This window comes from Chanodichthys erythropterus, chromosome 3 (assembly GCF_024489055.1).
Source record: "Chanodichthys erythropterus isolate Z2021 chromosome 3, ASM2448905v1, whole genome shotgun sequence".
Lineage (NCBI taxonomy): Eukaryota > Metazoa > Chordata > Actinopteri > Cypriniformes > Xenocyprididae > Chanodichthys > Chanodichthys erythropterus.
In genome coordinates this window covers 28,689,836-28,709,896 of record NC_090223.1, presented here as the reverse complement: position 1 = coordinate 28,709,896, position 20,061 = coordinate 28,689,836, and the positions used below count along the sequence as shown (strand labels likewise).

At 35.0% G+C, this 20,061-nt stretch overlaps 2 protein-coding genes across 11 annotated transcripts in view; both read left to right on the top strand.

Moving 5' to 3' along the window:
* arhgap27l (Rho GTPase activating protein 27, like) overlaps positions 1 to 4,877 on the top strand; it is a 29,660-nt gene extending 24,783 nt beyond the window's left edge. For all 8 annotated transcript variants that reach the window (XM_067381660.1, XM_067381655.1, XM_067381659.1 and 5 more), the window contains 9 exons: positions 98 to 199; positions 605 to 703; positions 810 to 897; positions 989 to 1,111; positions 1,276 to 1,374; positions 1,739 to 1,816; positions 2,941 to 3,075; positions 3,341 to 3,446; positions 3,603 to 4,877. In XM_067381660.1, coding sequence (XP_067237761.1) covers positions 98 to 199; positions 605 to 703; positions 810 to 897; positions 989 to 1,111; positions 1,276 to 1,374; positions 1,739 to 1,816; positions 2,941 to 3,075; positions 3,341 to 3,446; positions 3,603 to 3,777 — 1,005 coding nt within the window. In that variant the 3' untranslated portion in view covers positions 3,778 to 4,877. The remainder of the gene's footprint in view (positions 1 to 97; positions 200 to 604; positions 704 to 809; positions 898 to 988; positions 1,112 to 1,275; positions 1,375 to 1,738; positions 1,817 to 2,940; positions 3,076 to 3,340; positions 3,447 to 3,602) is intronic.
* Positions 4,878 to 10,769: 5,892 nt separating this feature from the next.
* Positions 10,770 to 14,552, top strand: coa3b (cytochrome C oxidase assembly factor 3b). 3 transcript variants are annotated; one of them, XM_067372842.1, is made up of 3 exons: positions 10,770 to 11,469; positions 12,230 to 12,424; positions 13,513 to 14,552. In XM_067372842.1, the coding sequence occupies exons 1-3, from the start codon at positions 11,439 to 11,441 to the stop codon at positions 13,617 to 13,619; spliced, it is 333 nt and encodes a 110-aa protein (XP_067228943.1). In that variant the 5' UTR covers positions 10,770 to 11,438; the 3' UTR covers positions 13,620 to 14,552. The 3 variants fall into 3 exon arrangements, with proteins under 3 accessions (XP_067228943.1, XP_067228935.1, XP_067228925.1); XM_067372834.1 differs by having other exon boundaries at positions 10,770 to 11,544; XM_067372824.1 differs by having other exon boundaries at positions 10,770 to 11,874.
* The last annotated feature ends 5,509 nt before the right edge of the window (positions 14,553 to 20,061 follow it).

Genomic DNA, 20,061 nt, shown 5'->3' with positions numbered 1-20,061 from the left:
ACATAGCACCTATGTAGGAAGGGGCTGTTTTCTTGATTAAGTCTACAAAAGAAAGCAACTTTCATATACACTGATTGCCATTGGTTGACTCCTGCAGACCAAGTCCAATCAGATTGTCCCAGAGTACACAGTGGAACTCAAAGGAGCAACTTTATCATGGGCGTCTAAAGAAAAGTCAAGCAAGAAGAATGTTTTAGAGGTAATCACTGTGACTTAGTACAGTCTCTCAAAATATATAAACAAAGGACTTGCATCCTGTGAAATTTATTACATTGCTTTTCCACGAATTAAGACTGAATTTGCCTGAATTGTTTCTCTGAATTCAAATCTGTTCCATTGTGATGAGTTTAGTCATAGGCCAGTGTGACTGGTTACCTTTGTTTTGGCAATAAAACACAAATGCTGCTAAAACTCTTGCACTATGAAGAACATGTGTTGCAGTTTAAGGAGTGGTAAAGCCAAGAAGTATGTTATCTGATGCACGAAAATGTTATTTATTGCTTTGATATTGATTGCTGGCAATAATTGTTGACACTTGCCCTTTAGAGATTTTCTTGTAGTATTATTTTTTAATAATAAAGCCTGTAATACCGTCCATGAACAGCTCAAGACACGTCACGGCTCTGAGTATCTGATACAGTATGACACAGACAGCATCATACATGACTGGCACAAGATTATTTTGGACACCATCAGGCTGCTGGTGAGTGCTGCCCCTGCTGGCCACATACAGTATAACAGAAAATCTGAAGTTGTCCAGATCACATTTGCTTAAAACGATGCTGAAAATATGTTGTGATCTTTCACAGCAGGACCATGGCCATTACTCAGAGGACGAAGTGGAAGACATCCCAGAAAAATCTCAATTGCCTGCAGATAAAGACAAGAAGACTGAATGTGAGGAACTGAATCAGATGTGCATCAAGTACATCACTGTTGTCAACGACTTAATTCAGCATCTTTGTGTTTTTACATATTTTTCTTATAGCAACAAGACTGAGTTCATCAAGTAACACAGACATAGAACAGGGCCGAGTCCGTACCAAGCTACGCAAGTTCCTCCAGAGGCGGCCCACCCTGCAGTCGGTCAAAGAGAGGGGCTACATCAAAGGTTAGTATCAACATTTGTTGCCTTTCATCAATGACACTGTTCAGTCCATAAATACAAGCAGATCAATGAGAAGCTGACAGTCCTGCACTGGTTGTTATCTTCTATTCACTTCTAATATAGTAAATCATTTTAACTTTCAATTTGTTCCTTCACTTTGTTTACAGAGAATGTGTTTGGCTGCCACATAGACACCCTCTGTCATAGAGAAAACACAACCGTGCCCAAGTTTATGGAAAAATGCATCAGATCTGTTGAGAAAAGGGGTAAGCATTCATTTTGATGTGTGATAATGAGTTTAAGTTATGGCCTGATCACACCAAGGACGATAACGGTAAAACAGTTATTTAAAAAATCATTCTAAATGTAAACAGCAGAGTCCACACCACAACTATATCAATTACAGCACAGAAAAACAATGTCGTTGCAATCACTTTCACAAAATTTTTGTTGTGATAAACGATAGAAACATTGACATCTAATCAGAATCCATCCTGCTTTAGAGAGCCCGAGCATTTAAAGCGGCAGACGACAAAACTGCAGCGCAGTTATGATGAAATTAACGTTCTTGGTGTGAATGGGCCTTAAGAAAAGTCATCTAAAGTGTCAGTGTCTGTTTGCCTGGTGCAGGTCTGAAAATAGATGGAATCTACAGAGTGAGCGGGAACCTGGCTGTCATCCAGAAGCTGCGATATAAAGCTGATCATGGTAAACAAGAGCTGGACACATCATGAAAGATCACCGCAATGTTTCAACCGTTTCACTGAACACATCCACCATTCACGACTGAGCTGTTCACTATACCACAGTGCATTTATAGAATGCTCAGCAAATAAACAAAACACCATAATTGCTACAGATATTTTTAAAGATTTTATTTCAACATTTTTTTTAAAGGTGCTAAATAGGATGATTTGTTTTATACATTTTTGCAATATTACTTGAAACTGTCTTTACTAAATGATAAAAGACTATTTATTAGGTGCACTGAAAGGAATAATATTAATATACATCATCTGTGCACGAGGTAGGGCCTTAAAAACATCAGCCATCGTCACGTAAACGACTGGCCCTCTGGCTTGTCAATCACTGACGTTCCTCGTGAGATACGTGCGCGGCTGCGCGCTCCAGTAACGTTCCACACTCCACAGGCGCTGCATGCAATGTTTTTGTCCAGAGACAGGAGTAACAACTGCAGATTATGAGTTACTTGCGGTGAGTCCGACACAATGAATCCACTAACACCACACAGTGAATGCCGGTGGTAAACAAACACTCCTGTTCCAATACTCGTGCACGAGTTTTGGGAGGCGTTCCCTCGAAATGAGCTGTGAAGGAGGGGGGTTATTCTTACGCATGCGCTCATTTCAAAAACTCACTAACAGTCTTTGGTTTCTCAGTCGACGAAAAAAATCCTCTCTATCACCTTTAATCAATGTTTTTAAAAAGTTCTCACCAGGAGGATTTTTTTTTAGAATTTCATCAAATGTTGAATTGAAAGAGCTTACATAGTTTTCTTACAAAGTGGTAAAAGTTTGTTTTTAAATGTTTGTCGTTGTACTGTTCTGTTCTAGCCATGTGCTGACATAAAATTATATATATATATATATATAATATGTGTGTGTATATATATATATATATATATATATATATATATATATATAATGTATGTGTGTGTGTACACATATACACACACACACACCCATATATATATATATATATATAATATATATATATATATATATATATATATATAATATAATATATATTAGTATTTAATTATTTATTTTTGTTTTGACATTACAAAACTATATATACCTTTCTTTCTGTAGAAGAGGATCTGGATCTGGAGGACGGGCAGTGGGAAGAGATCCATGTGATTGCAGGAGCTTTGAAGCTTTTCCTACGTGAACTTCCTGAGCCTCTTTTCCCCTTCAGCTTTTTTGATAGGTTCATTGCTGCTATTCGTGAGTGTGACTGTCCTGTTTTAGAGAACAATTGAATCATATACATAATGTTTTTTTTTTTTGTTAGATATTAAAAATAATGTTTTTGACATGGAAACTAGTGATGTACAGTATATTTGCTTTGACAGTGATTTGATTTGGTATGATTCTTTATTAAATGCTGCATTGTTTCATGAACTCAATGTATGATTCATGATTCTTTTTGACTTAATTGATTATTTTTTGTTAAAAAGGATAAAAATCAAGAATTGTATTTGTTTTCTAGAAATGAGTGACTACAGCCAGAAAGTGTCATATATACGAGATCTGGTGAGAAACCTGCCTTTGCCCAACCACGACACCATGGAGGTTCTCTTCAAACATCTCCGCAAGTATGGACCTCTTTTTTTTGTTTTGTTTTGCTCAGTTTTAATGTAGTATATGTCAGTAGTATTATGACCATGTTTGTCTCTTTGTTCGTCTCGGGTATTAACAGCGATCAGACAATTCAAGAAAGTCTTAAATCCATTTACCCTTCTGTCCTCCAGGGTGATTGAGCATGGTGAGCAGAACCGCATGTCTGTCCAAAGTATGGCCATTGTGTTCGGCCCAACGTTGCTGAGACCGCAGGAAGAGTTCAACATCACCATGCACATGGTCTTTCAGAACCAGATTGTGGAGCTCATACTCAACGAGTTCAATGAGCTCTTCCAAACCAAATGAAATTACCCGATAATACAACCATCAACACAATCTTCTGACATTCCCATTATCTCTCCAGAGAAAGGTTACTGACTAAGTGGATATCAACTGCCCCCATCACAACAAATAAGAGGATCTGCACTTCGAAACCGAATACAATCTGTGTTTTTGGTACTACTGAAATCAAGAGAACAAAAAGCTGAAGGGATCATCAGCCGATATGATCAAACCGATCTTATAAAGAAAGACAAATTCTGATTTGTCATGGTTTTATGTTTGAGTTGAGACAGTTTTGGAGTCGACGGTAAGAAAGAAATAACGTACAACAATTGCTTTGAAGATATTAGATAAGCAAAGCACATACTTGTACTTGTTACAGAATAATATACTGTATATTATTGCTACTCATCCAAAATGGTTCCTGTGGAACAACAACATTTTTCAATTAGCCAAATGAGATTTTTGTGCAGGTGTTGATTGAACAAGCAAAGGTCCTCTACAAAGGTATGGACATTTGCTTGATTTGTAATTTTTCTCTGAACAAAGATCTTGATGATGAGAGACCAATGTGGAGGAAGCACAATTAATCTCATCGCTGAGGAGACTGAGATTTTGAGACATACATCAACTGTATGACTAACGTTTTTCTTTAATCTTTAAGATCAAACATTGTACTGACAGTACAATGTACAGAAGTATGAAAATGAATATAATGAACAGAACAGTATGCAGTAAAGTAAAATGGTGGATGTGTGTTGAAAACAAAGTGTTTGGATGTAGACTAAAGCTGTACATATTTTACATATGTTGTTTATATAAAAATATGGTTAAAGAAATAATTGGCAATTTAATTTCATTACAGAGATAAATATTCTGTAAATAAAACACCATATTTAATTTTTTGCAAATATGTGCATAGTTGTTACACTGGTAATTACAGAAATCTAGGAAATATATCAAGATATAAGAAATAAATGTTGTTTTTAGTATTACAAGACTGCATATATACAAGAATTATTGTGCAAGCCAGATGAAAAAGATGTACATCAATTTAAGGTAGTGAACAGATATTATCACTGGACTATATATCAATGAAATGTGAGAGATTCTAAATAAATATGGTGCCTTCATTTTCACTTATCGGTTCCTTTTTTTTATTGTTCACTGAAATACTTTCAATCTTCCAATAACCAGTTTGTGAATTTAAAAAAAGATTGTGTACATATCTAATTGTCAAAAACGTGTGATTAAGTTTTTTTAAATATATTTTTACTAGGGCTGTCAAACAATTAATCTCGATTAATCGCATACAAAATAAAAGTTTGAGTTTGCCTAATATATGTGGGTGTACTGTGTGTAATTATTATGTATATATAAATACAAACACATCCATGTATATATTTGAGAAATATTTACAAGTATATGTATTTATTTATAATTTATATTATATATAAATACATTTTTTTGTACATAAATAACATATTTCTCTTAAATATATATATTAATTTGTGTGTATTTATATATACATATTATTTACATACATTACTCACACATATTATGCAAACTCAAACTTTTATTTTGTATGTGATTAATTGCGATTAATCGTTTGACAGCCCTAATTTTTACGCATACTATATACTACATCTTCCTGCAATACACTATCTATGATTATGTTTATAATTATTTAGTCTTTTAATGCAGTGTTTCTCAACCAGGGGTCCATATCCTAGTGGTCCTTGACTTAATGCCAGGGGGTCCTTATAAAATATCTGAATACGATTTTTGTTTATTTTGCCAATTGACATGTTCCCATAAAAGAAGATAATATATGTATAATATAACCGACTATATGAATATAGGACAAGTCAGCTAATGTAATAGTAAATTACACTCGATTGCATTTGTTTGTCACAAAGATGAACAAATAATGATAACAATTAATGATACCAATGAGCCAATCTTATTTTGGGGTCCTTGATGATGATTCCAAAGATGACGGATGACGGGGTCCATTACTCAAAAAAGTTTGAGATTCACTTTTTTAAGACTAAAATGTCTTAAATAGTCTAGTAGTAAAAGTAAATATTACAGGGGAATTCTTACACATAATACATAGAAAGAGAAAATGAATAGAAAGATAAGTTCCAACTAAACTTTGTTAAATATTTTCTCATTAGGAAATAATTATGAATCTATTTATTTCAGGTTTGGTCCTCAATAATGGAATAGAAGTAGATTAAGGAGGTTTAATTTAGCTTTCTGTCATACTAATGCTAGTTTCACAGACAAGGCTTAAAGGGTTAGTTCACCCAAAAATGAAAATAATGTAATGTATTACTCACCCTCATGTCGTTCCACACCCGTAAGACCTTCGTTCATCTTCAGAACACAAATTAAGATATTTTTGTTGAAATCCGATGGCTCAGTGAGGCCTGCATAGCCAGCAATGACATTTCCTCTCTCAAGATCTCTCATAACACTTCGGAGTGTTATGATTCTTCTGTGTCGAAACAGCAGTTCGGGTCACGTATCAAACCGCCAAACTGCTGAAATCACGTGACTTTGGCGCTCCGAACAGCAGATTCGACACACTGATTCATTTATGATCCGATGCTTCCTGAAGCAGTGTTTTGAAATCGCCCATCACTAAATAAGTCGTTATTTAGTTTTTTTTGGCGCACTAAAAATATTCTCGTCGCTTTATAATATTAATATCGAACCACTGAACTCACATGCACTGATTTAAATATGTTTTTAATACCTTTATGGATCTTGAGAGAGGAAATGTCATTGCTCCCTATGGAGGCCTCACTGAGCCATCGGATTTCATAAAAAATATCTTAATTTGTGTTCCGAAGATCAATGAAGGTCTTACGGGTGTGGAACGACATGAGGGTGAGTAATTAATGACATAATTTTCATTTTTGGGTGCATGTTTGAGCTGTTTTAACTGAAAGCAGCTTGCAGTGACATATATATTAAAATATGTCAGTGCCATTGTTTTGTCACAAGGTGCACTCCAGTAATGTTTTGTTTTTAATCTAAGGCACGTTTTAAAAAAGCTATTTAAAAGTACTAATTTAACTATTTAACTACTTCTAGCTTAATCTAAACCCTGTCGGTGAACACCCATAGACTGTAAAAAAAGACCCTGTTGGGTGAACTATCGCTTTGAAAATCCTACATTCCTCGTAGTTATAGCGACACCTCCTGGTTGTTCGCAGCGAGACACCTGCCCTGACGTATCGCATATGAGTTATTTGATTGGTGCAGCGTCCAGCGTCACAGAAGACGGAACAAACATGGAGGGAAAGACTCTTTTTTTTTTTTTTTTTTTTTTATTGAAACAACAGTAGGGGAATACAAAGACATTTGAATATATAAAAAAAAAATCAAGATTCTGTATCTTATATCACAAATCAATCATGTTTCTATTACATTAAGTATCCTTTTCAACAGTTTAGATGTCTTAACAGCTTTTCGATTGTTCTGTATTGATGTTAGAGAGTCATAAAAAATTTTCAAATCAGTGGAAAATAGTCTACTATTTGGTACAGTCGATATACATTTTGCTTTATGTATATGATATTTTCCTAATAGAATAAGAAGTTTAACTATATTATCCATTTCCAATAAACCAGTATCACAATCCATAAACAAGACCATTACATCAGTTATAGTGACAAACTTGTAAAATAAGTCAAAAAGAAAAATAGAAACTTGGGACCAAAATAATTTTGTATAATTACAATTGAAAAATAAGTGTACAATTGTTTCAGTTTCTTCTTCACAAAAACTGCATAGTGGCGAAAACCCTTCTTTAAATTTACTAATAAAATTGTTACATGGATAATATCTATTTATTATTTTAAAGTGAGTTTCTTTGACTTTGTTAGGAATTACAAATTTATTTATATCTGACCACAAATTATGAAAAACAAGGGAGTGATAATCCTGTTTCCACCTCACTATTGCCTTAGGTGAAACACTTTTTTCTTTGATTAATATTTTTCTGATATACATATTATTAAATTTTTTATCCCTAATGGAAAGGCCCTCAACAGTCAGAGCAGGAAGAGAACCAATTACAGGATTATACATCTTTTCGTTTTTTATAAGATAGAGTAGTTTTGGTGAGATACAATGAATGAGTTTTAAATATTCTTTAAAAGATATATTTGTCCCAAGATGTTTAACTATGTCATTATAATTATATAAGTCACCTGACTGATTTATTAAATCTGTAACAAAAATTAAGCCTTTGTTAAACCAATCATTCCAAAAAATTGTTTTGTTTTTGAATAATATATATTGGTTGTTCCAAATTACACAGGAATGGGGAGAGAAATTATGTTTGTAGACTAATTTCCAGGCATTCAAAACCTGTTTGTGAAAATTGGACAACTTAATTGGGAGTTTAGTACATTTAAAATCACAGGTAAGTAGAAAATTAAGACCACCACATTCTTTGAAAATTAAATTGGGAATAAAGAACCATGGAAAGTTGTTATCACAAAGACAGTGCTTGATCCAGTTAATTTTAAATATATTATTGATAGTGTCAAAATCTAAAACATTTAGTCCTCCTTCTGATAAACTTCTGATTATAGTTTTCCTTTTAATATACTCCGTCTTGCCTCTCCAGATAAATTGAAATAAAATTTTATCAACTGCAGCACACATTTTGGAATCTACATAAAGAGACAATGCAGGATATACAAGTCTGGAGATCCCTTCAGCCTTGGAGATCAATACACGACCTTGAATAGATAAATTTCTTTGGAGCCAACAGTTAAAAATATTTCTTGTTTTTTGTAATCTCTGCGAAAAATTCTCTGTGATTCTCTCTGAGGCTGATTTACTAATTACAATACCCAAGTATTTAACTACCTGTTTAATCTGTATTCCAGATATACATGAGTCTTCTAGTTGGTGTACAGCCATAATCTCACTCTTAGATTGATTCACAGAGAGACCTGAGGCATCAGAGAATAATTTGAGTGCCTCCAGAATCACAGAGACCTGATCTTTGTTTTTCAAAAATAAACAAGTGTCATCAGCAAGTTGACTTATAGTTAAAGTGAAATCTCCTATCTCAATACCTCTAACTTGGGAGCAATGCAGAGTGTAAAGATTTAATGTTTCAGCTGCTAATAAAAATAAAAACGGGGAAATAGGGCATCCCTGTCTAATGCCTCTTCGGATAACAAAACGAGAAGACGTACCACCAGATAAAGAAACACTACTTGAAATATTATTATAGAATGTGTGCATCATATTTGTAAAGGTTGGGCCAAAACCAAAGTGATTAAGGGCCTGATACATGAAATTGTGCTCAACGGTATCGAAAGCCTTACAAAAATCTAAAAACAAAATAAGAGCTTCCTTGTTTACTAAATCTGAGTAATCTAAAATGTCTAACACCAATCTAATGTTATTTGAAATACTTCTTCCCTTCATAAATCCAGACTGTGTGACAGATATGATTTCCTCCAAACAAGGTTTTAATCTGTTGGCAAATAGAGATGCTAATAATTTGTAATCCGAGTTAAGGAGTGTGATTGGGCGCCAGTTGTCTAAGTGCAAAATGTCTTTATTAGGTTTTGGAATTAGTGTAATTACTCCCTGTTTCATAGATTCTGTAAGTTCCCCATTTACTGCACACTCATTGAACACATTCAAAATAAACTCTCTAATATCTTCCCAAAAAACTCTGTAAAACTCAAAAGGTAAACCATCGGGTCCTGGGCTTTTGTTAAAAGGTGTTTTTTTAATGATATCATCCAATTCTTTCAATGACATTTCCTCCTCACAAAGGTTTTTACTATCTATACTTATACAAGGGGTGAAAGGTTGTATCTTGTTAAAAAATATATCGCTTAAATCAGGGTTAAATGATGATGTATATAGTTTTTGGTAAAAGCCTGAAACAAATTTTGAGATTATTTTGTCATCTGATATAATAGTGTCATCAATATATAAAGAGGAAATTTTTTTAAGTTCGGCTCGTTTTTTTTCCAAATTGAAAAAGTATGAAGAGTTTTTTTCTCCGGCTTCTAGCCATTTGGCCCTAGATCTAATGAAGGCCCCTTTAGCCTTTTCTATATAGAAGGTGTCTAGTTTTTCTCTTAATAGGTATAAACGTTCCTTCTCTGAATCATTTGGATTGGCAAGACAAGTAATATGGTTAATTTCTTTTAAAATAGATTCAAATTGTAATCCTTTTGATTTTAGAAGATCTTTACTAAATTTTATAGAAAACTTTCGACACTCATATTTAAACAATTCCCAATTTAAGGTATGAGAAATATTAGTATTTTTTTTAAAAGAATCAATTATGCCTTTAATACCCAAACAATAATTAGAATTGTGTAATAAAGAGGTATTTAATTTCCAATACCCTGGTTTCCTAAATGAGTTACAGTTAAGGTCAGAAATTTCTAACTCAATACCCGAGTGATCAGTTAAAGGTGCACTGGAAATAGAACATGATTTAACAGAAGAAATCAGACTATCAGATATTAGCCAAAAATCAATACGTGATTTTTGTGTCAAATCAGATTTGAACCAAGTAAAGGAAGAGGAAAAGTCATTATGTAATAATCTATGAATATCTACCAACGAGAGACTGGAACATATATCACTAATTATTTTGTTAACAGTGGTAGTGCTATATTTTGGAGGAAATCTATCATAACATAAGTCAGGAGCCTCATTAAAGTCCCCGCCCATAATTAGCGATGTAGATGGGTATTTTATTTTTAAAGTTATTAATTTGGATGTTAAATCTGTAAAGAGACAATTATTAAGACTGGATCTGTTAAAGCCATAGACATTAGCCAAAATAACAATGCTTTCCCCAAACTGGATAACAATAATTAACCATCTGCCTTCATTCGAGCAATGTGATTCAAGTACAGTGTAATTAAAGTGCTGATTAAATAAAATCATAACCCCAGCAGAATTATTGGAACCATGACAGTAGATAATTTTACTCCCCATTGATTGGACCAGAAACTTTCATCTTTCACACATGAATGCGTTTCTTGTAAAAAATAGACATCTCTGCATTTTGATTTACAAAAAAGAAATAAAGCTTTACGTTTGGTTAAGTCTCGGATTCCCCTAACATTGAGTGAAAAACAATTCAACTTAAATGACATAAAAGAACAAACAAGAACTTGTAACCAAAATCTATTGTTTAGTAAATAAAGATAAAACTTCTTAACGGATTGAAGTAGAAAAAAGTAAGTGCAACACTTAACCAGACCTCCTCACTGTAGTAAGAACCAGCTTAACATTTCTCTAGTCTAGGTTGGAACCCTAACAAGAAACAATTCCCATGAGGATGAAAAACCTCACTACAGAATATTAAAGTCACTGTAAAGAGTCATTATATGTTGTCCACTGTAATTTTCTTCCCGTCGATGATGGCAGCTGAACCCTGAAACCCTGCACGTTTACCTTCCAGTCTAGCTTGGTTCACGAGTGGCCACAGTTTATTTCGAGCTTCCCTTGCGCGTTGTGTTAAGTCCTCCGTTATCCTGATAGTCTTTTGTTTGAGAATTTCGGAGCGCTTCGCGTCGGCCCAGATGAGGTCACGGTGCGTGCGAGAGGTGAACTGCACAATAATGCGACGAGGCTGAGTAAGTCCTTTCTTCCCAAGCCTGTGGGCCACGTCGATGGAAGACTGGAGAACATCTGCTAGACATGGTGAAACTAAACGCAATATTTCTATCACAGCCATCTTTACATTTTCACCTTCCACTTCAGGGATACCAGCAATCCGTAGGTTCCACCGTCTTTTGTATGCCTCCAATTCATCCAGCTTTTTCCAGAGTTGCTTGTTTTCAGTCTTTAGTGACGTAACTTGGTCCTTCATCGCACTGGAGTTAGTAACGGCAAGATCGGCCTTATCAGAGATCGCGTCCATTTTAGTTCCAAGTTCAGAGATGCGGTTTGAGTTACACGAGACAGAATTTTCAATTGCGGTTAATTTCTCTAAAAAATCGTCTTGTTTTTTCCCTAGTTTCTCAATTGCTTCCAAGAGAACTGCATTTGATGGTTCTGTAGTGTGGCGTCGCATCTTCGATTGTGGACTCTTGGTGGGAGTATCAGGTAATAAAGTTGAAAGAGCAGCTTTATCCTCCTGCACAGGTGCCGTTACGTAATCATGCACACGTTTCACTGCTAAAGCATCTTCCATTTGTTGCGATGAGGGAAATAAATTTTATGACGAGACCGAGCCGAACTGTTATAACCGATAGAAAGTGTCACATCTCAAATACTAACTACTACTAGCAGGCTAATTTCCAAGAAAGTGCGTATAGGAAATATCCATCATCCTCAAGAAAAATAAGGGTTCTTAATTTTGTCAGATTAATATTTAACACTGTCTACTCACATGAGGACAAGTTAGATCAAGAATTGCACAAAATAAGTTTAAGAGCAACTAACAACACGACTTACACAGGCGCCATCTTGGCCCCGCCCCTGGAGGGAAAGACTCAGGACGCGTCCTCAACAGCGCCGAAACATCTCACACCTGCCCAGAAACAGCTCCTCAAGAGACAGCAGGAACTGGAATACTGGAAAAGGCACTCAAAACAAATCCGAAGCCGTAATTTGATCACGGGTCTGACCATCGGAGCCTTTGTGGTGGGCCTATGTATCCTTCACAGTTTCATAACATGACAGCTGAGCCTCAAATGATTAATTTCCATGAGTGGATAAACATTGTTTTGCACATTCAGTTAAAAAATTATATATAAAAATACCATTTATACTTTACTATTTATTTTAGAATACTGTCATACTAGTAGTATTTTTGCAAAATTTTACATGGTAACCTTAGTTTCTTCTAAAATGCCATCGTTACTACACTAAAACATTGTGTTATTATGGTAGCATACAGTAAAAAAAATGGCAGCACCACATGTCAATAGCACATTTTCATATACTCAATTATTAAATGTCTGTTTATTCTTTATTAAAGGATTAGTTCACTTTCAAATAAAATTTCTGATAATTTACTCACCCCCATGTCATACAAGATGTTCATGTCTTTCTTTCTTCAGTCGAAAAGAAATGCAGGTTTTTGATGAAAACATTCCAGGATTTTTCTCCTTATAGTGGACTTCAATGGCCTCCAAACGGTTGAAGGTCAAATAAGGGTTTTATCTAGAGAAACGATCGGTCATTTTCTTAAAAAAAAATAAAATAACATTTTATACATTAACCATGAATGCTCATCTTGAACTAGCTCTCTTCTTCTTCTCTATTATAATTCCGGCAGTGTAGACACTGCTAGGGGTATTACTGCCCTCCACAGGTCAAAGTTTGAACTAATTGTTATATACTTGCACTAGCATATTGTATATAACAATTAGTTCAAACTTTGACCTGTTTATGGTTAATGTATAAAATTAAAAAAATTTTTTAGAAAATGAGCGATGGTTTCTCTAGATAAGACCCTTATTCCTCGTCTGGGATCATTTAAAGCCCTTTGAAGCTGCACTGAACCTGTAATTTTGACCTTCAACCGTTTGGAGGCCATTGAAGTCCACTATAAGGAGAATAATCCTGGAATGTTTTCATCAAAATCCTTCATTTCTTTTCGACTGAAGAAAGAAAGACATGAACATCTTGGATGACATGGGGGTGAGTAAATTATCAGGAAATTTAAATTTGAAATTGAACTCCTTTAATCTTCTCCAGTTGTGTGACGTTATGGCCTTAACTACATCTCTCCATCAGTCAGCTACACCATTCTCTCAGTCAGGCAGGAGAGAATCATGGACGAGATTGATGACGAAGCAAAGACCTTCGTCATGAAAGGGCCTCGGACGGGGGCCAACTCTTAGTCTCAGTGATGCAGAAGGAGCTGCAGCTTTACTATGTGGGCAAGACGGTGAACATTTGTCTTGATGTCTGAGACTGTGGATACTTTGCATCCAGTGTAAATGAACATATATTTTCCAGTGGCCACAGTATATGATACAAAGCAAAATGCAAAAGTTTTTCAATAAGCAATGATTTAAATACATATTTATTTATTTATTTCAATCATTCCTTGTATTTGCCTTTTCTTCTGTTGGTTAATGTGACTTAAAAATAAAGTAAAAGATAATCTAGAATTTGACAGGTTTGGTATATTGGCTATTGTTTAAAACGTGACATCTAATTGTATTTCCGAACTGTATAATATTCTGTTGTATTCCACTAGATGGCAGTATGGGAAGTCACATTAGAAGGAGAAGATGGTAGTGTTTTTACACAGTATATGCTCACATCTTGATAAGCTTACAGAACACACTGTACCTCTCCAGTCATGTGTCACTCAAGAACAGTACTGATGTATTGCTTATCACAGAAAAAATGATTAGTGATATAGAGGGCAGGATTCCTCAGAGAATTCTGGAGAATATCATAACAAATGTCATACTTAGATTGTCATAATACAAAAATTGTGCATACTGTATTTATAACAGTCCTAAAATCTGCAAAACCCATAGCAGCCCATAGAGCGGTGTTAAATTTATCTTTCGTAATGTTCTCCACTCTGATAATATTCTTACTGGGGATGCTGCTGAAATATTTCAGATTTCATACTGTACATTTAACATCAATTGTGGTGTAATTTCCATTTAATTAACTTAAAATTTCCCCTCCTTTTCTTAAAAGAAAATCAAACATTTGGATTACAGTGAGGCACTTATAGTAGAAGGGAATGGGGTCAATCCAGAAACGTTAACATACTGTTTTAATAGTATATAGCCACAAGATGTAACATGACTTTTGGGCAAAGTTAAAGGGTTAGTTCACCCAAAAATTAAAATTCTGTCATTAAATTCTGTGAGACTTTGATTCATTTCAGAACACAAATAAAGATCTTTTTTTAATGAAATCTGAGAGCTTTCTGTCCCTCCATTGACAGCTACGCAATTGAAACTTTGATGCTTCAAAATGTTCATAAAGAGATCATAAAACTAATCCATATGAATCAAGCGGTTTACTCTAAATTTTCTGAAGAGTTTTCACAATCGCTTTATATGATGAACAGATTAAATTTAGGCTTTTATTCGCATATAAACATTCATCAACGCACACATCAGTTGTGTAAACGGAAGCTCAAGCTTGTTTGCTTGACACGTGCGAGAACCAATGAGGTTCATTCTCGTGTGTTACAGCACGTTTGAGCTTCCTCAAGAACCAATGAGGTTTGTTCTCATGTGTCAATCATGTTCGGTTGAGCTTGTGTTTATGTTTGCTGATCAATGTTTTTATGTGTGTAAAAGCCTAGATTAAATGTTCATCATAAAAAGTGATTGAGTCCATTCAGAAAATTTGGTCTAAACCGCTCAATTCATATAGATTAGTTTTACGATCACTTTATGAACTTTTTGAAGCATCAATGTGGTAGTTGCGTAACTGTCAATGGAGGGATATATATATATATATATATATATATATATATATATATATATATATATATATATATATATATATATACAGCTATGGAAAAAAATAAGAGACCACTTAACATTGATTTCTGAACTTGGAGTGGTCTCTTAATTTTTTCCATAGCTGTATATATATATAATATTCTGCTTTTAAATCCTTTGATTTACTTCCATTATAAGTATCTCACTGTTTATTTATTAGCTTTTTTTGTTTTTAAAGAAACGGTGGATTAGGCAACAGTTTCATTCAGAAATTTTATTCATAGATGTTTTCCAACAAGATGTTGTTAATATGAATTATGATTAGGCAAAAGTTTTACAGGGGGAGAGGTTGATAGTACAGAGTGGAGGTTGAGAGGCCAAGCTGCTCACGGAGCAGCAATATGTTCATCCTGATAAGCGTGCACACACAAGTCCGTCTTGCGAGCTTGTGTGTCACGTGGGGCATTTCAGACCCCAGGCACTAGCTATGCTGTATCAGGGGGTCTGAGATATCTCCTCCACACAAGCTCATCTATAGCTCCTTTCTGGACCACATGCATATCTTTATCATTTTTAGACATGTTATTTTGTTTAGAATGCTTGTGAAATTCGGTCATTCAGTTCAGCGAAGCTTTCCAGCGAAACTGTCACAACAGACAGCCTTCAGTGTTTTGATACTGTTTTAGATGACATTTAAATGCATAATTCAGTTTGCAGGCCAGCCAATTTAACTGTTCTGAAAACTTCTTTAAAGACACAGCTACAATGTAAAACTCAATCATTTCAGAATACTCAAAACATTTAAGTAAACGAACTCTTTTATTTAAGTTAGTAGAACTTAAAATTTTTGTGACTAGTAGGGCGGGGCCGAGAGCTGTGGAAGCGGAGCAAGTTCAGTGTGGCACAGGTGTCTCTCATTAACAATCACGTCACCGGCATCACTTCACTCCCACAGTTCTCAGCCTCGTCCAACTCATCATAATGTTAATTACATACAGTTCATTTACATTGACATAACATTTAGATCTTGGTTAAATGTTAGAAAGCAAATAACACATGCTATTATAAATATCAATGAGAGTGTCATTATATACTTGCATGTATATAATCAAACCAAATACATTACATACAACAACAACAAAAGTTTTGCAGCCCATCCTCAACCTAATCACAATGTTAACAATACAAAACTAACATAACAGAACTCCCTGTAAAACCCAACAGAACTTATGTCTCACTATATTAATCTTGTACAAAAACACACAAAATAACACTTAATTTCAACATTTATTTATACAGTATGACGCAGAGCATGCTGGGAATTAGAAATCTGCTGCAGCTCAACTCAATCATATTAAGTTTAGCTTACTACAATGAAATTTTGATTTCACACAACTTTTTTTTTTTTTTATTAAGTACAATGAACTTTAATTATTATTTGAGTGAAACAAACTCATTTCATTTTATTAATTTCACTGTTTAGTTTTACAGTGTACTCAAAAGAGAAAATCCTGTCCATTTATTCACTGTCATGTTATTCACTTCATTTTCAAAACTGGATGACTATGTTTTTTCTTTGAAACACAAAAGAACATAATTGTGACCCTGGACCACAAAACCAGTCATAAGTCGGACAGGTATATTTCTAGCAATACCCAATACATTGTATGGGTAAAAATTATTGATTTTTCTTTTATGCCAAAAATAAAAATAAAGATAATTTTCCATTAAGATATTTTGTAAATTTTCTAAAATTATTTTTGTGAGTGGATATGCATTGCTAATGACTTCATTTGGACAACTTTAAAGACGATTTTCTCAGTATTTTGATTTTTTTGCACCCTCGAATTCGAGATATTCAAATAGTTGTATCTCGGGCAAATATTGTGCTATCATGACAAACCATACATCAATGGATCTTTCAGATGATGTATACATCTCAGTTTAAAAAAAGACCCTCATGACTGGTTTTGTGGTCCATGGCAACATTTAAAAGAAAGTCTTTTTTGGTCAATAAACTCTTAAAGGTTCCAAAGGGTGCTTTTCACAGTGATGCCATAAGAGAACCTTTTTGAACTGTGAACTGTTCTTAAAAGAACCTTTTTTTTTTTAGCATGAAGAACATTTCATTAATCTAAAGAACTTTTTCGACTATAAAAACCTTTTGTCCAATGGAAAGGTTAAAGGTGCTTCATGGAACCATAGATTCCAATAAATAACCTTTATTTTTAAGATTGTATAATGAAGTCAGTGGTGTCCAATGTTGTTTGGATACAGTTTTTGGTGAATGAATAATTGATGACTTTTTGAGTGAACTATCCCTATTCTGTTTCCCCTGAGTTTTCAGTGCTCCTGTGTTCAGTGTTGTCTAAATGAACATAAACACTGTTGTCAAGTCAGCTGTCGCTGCAGATAAAATCTCCCTGGTGGCCCTCTGGTAGAACAAGACGAGTCAGAGTTAATCCCTAGAGTATTTAATCCAATAAAAACACACATCCAGTCAGAAACAGATGACCTGTGCTCGAGTGGCTAGACCCTCATGCTTCCCACTCCATGTCCTTTAATTGGACATCAGCTAATTGCTAGGAAACTAAAGCATAATAACAAAGACACTGACAGAGATAGACAAATGACTGGTGTGAAAAGGTTTCAGTGATTGCCACTGTATGTGAACAGGATCATATTAATAGTCACATGATCCCATTAAAAACATTTGTCATTTAGTATATTGTCAAACAGGTTCACCATACATCTTAGCTAGAGCAATACCAATGCGTATCGATGTATGGCACACATCTGAGTTTACAGGAGTTTAGAGGTTTTTCATTACACCTGGTGTCTATGTTTATGCTACTCTGATACTGCTCATCAGCTGACCAGCTATTATTAGTTTCTGTTATGTATGGCCTACTTATTGGGGTCATAACCATGTTGAGGGGGGCACGTTCTCCCCAATATTTAGAAAAGTGTTTGGCTGATGGGTTCACATATTGAATTTTGGCATGATTCTTGCATGCACTTCAAATTCATGGAATACTGCAGGATTTAATCATTTTCAGTGATCAGAGAGAATTCGGGAATGACAGTCTGAAGCTTGACCAATCAATTCGAAATAAATTCATCTGTTCGGTTTGTTAAATGGGGAGGTTTGGATACATGCCTTTTGGATTTTCATTAAGCAGCTGTTTCTTGAATTCAGAGCTGCATGATTTCAAAGATCTGGGTTTCCCTGCACTGAGTTCAACCTACTGAGTTTGTAATGATCTTGCATCAAACAAACCCAAAGTAACTTGTGCAACAGACATGTAGCAAGCAGTTTCAGCATTTATTCCTTAAAACTAACTAGAATCTTTTATAGAATTTTTATTTCTGCTTTTAAGTAATTCATTTGTGACTTGCTAGTGTTTATCCTTACAAGTATGTATTTGAATAGTGACTATTCACTAGTACTTATATTGCAGTCACTTTCTCAATAGTTCCATTATGTTACTGGTAATAAATTGCAAAACTTGATCTGTGGTTCAGATATTAACAACTAGAGTGAACTGAAATGATCTGGGGTGAATATATCCGAACTTCAGATCCTCATGGAATTCAATGGCAATTTTTAAAAATGTGCAATTTGTTACCCATTTAGCGTACTTGACTTAAAGGGATAGTTCACCCAAAAATGAAAATTTTATGTTTATCTGCTTACCCCCAGGGCATCCAAGATGTAGGTGACTTTGTTTCTTCAGTACAACACAAATGATGATTTTTAACTGCAATTGTTGCCGTCTGTCAGTCAAATAATGCGAGTGAATGGGAACTTGATCAATAAGAGTCGAAAAAACAAAAATACTTATTGAACTATAAGGCCGTGTGTCCACCAGAGCATTTTTTCCAGCTGCTAGCATACTTTTTCAATTGTTTTCAATGGGAACGGCGCGGTTTTTTTAAACGCCGCGAGCGTAACGAGGCACTGAACGTCTTTTTCACGCTCAAGCGCTGAGAGCTGGCCGTTTTTTACTGGTCGCCTCGAGTTGAAGAATGTTCAACTTTGAGTAAAACGCTGCGCTCATCACTGTCACTTTTTAGCCAGCCGTCCAATCAGAGTGGAGGAGGGGCGGGACAAATACAACTCCGACCAACTGTCACGTTCTTGCTGTACAGCGACATCAACAACCAGAAACAAAATGGATGAGAAATTAATATTGCTGGTCTACGAAAATACATAGCAAGTAATTCCACATTGTGTGAACATTTTTAGTCTGAAACAAATTACCTGCAAAAATCAGTTATGAGTAACAGTGACGCGGATATTCCGTATCATAGCAACAAAGCGTCTCAACGGAAAAAAACGCTGCGCTGCAGAAGCGCTCTCAAGCGCTCACAGATAGGCGTTTTAAGCAGAGCGCCTTGCTGCTGTTGTCAGAGCGCGATCAGACATTACTAACCGAGTGCTGAACGCAGTTGGACATAGTGGTGTTTTAGAGTTAAAAAATGATTTAAATACTTAAATACTGTTCAGTTTCTCACAAAAGCCGATCGTTTGGTGACATCAATGTGTCGTCACGAGCCGCAGGATTGACTGTTCAGTTTCTACTGTTCAGAGAAACTGAACAGTATTTAAATCAATTTTTACCTCTAAAACACCACTATGTCCAACTGCGTTCAGCACTCGGTTAGTGAGGTCTGATCGAGCTCTGACAATGGAAGTGATGTCTCGCGCTTATACTTCAATGAGTATTTTTGTTTTTTCGACTCTTATTAATAGAGTTCCCATTCACTCCCATTATTTGACTGACAGACGGCAACTGTTGCAGTTAAAAATCATCATTTGTGTTCTACTGAAGAAACAAAGTCACCTACATCTTGGATG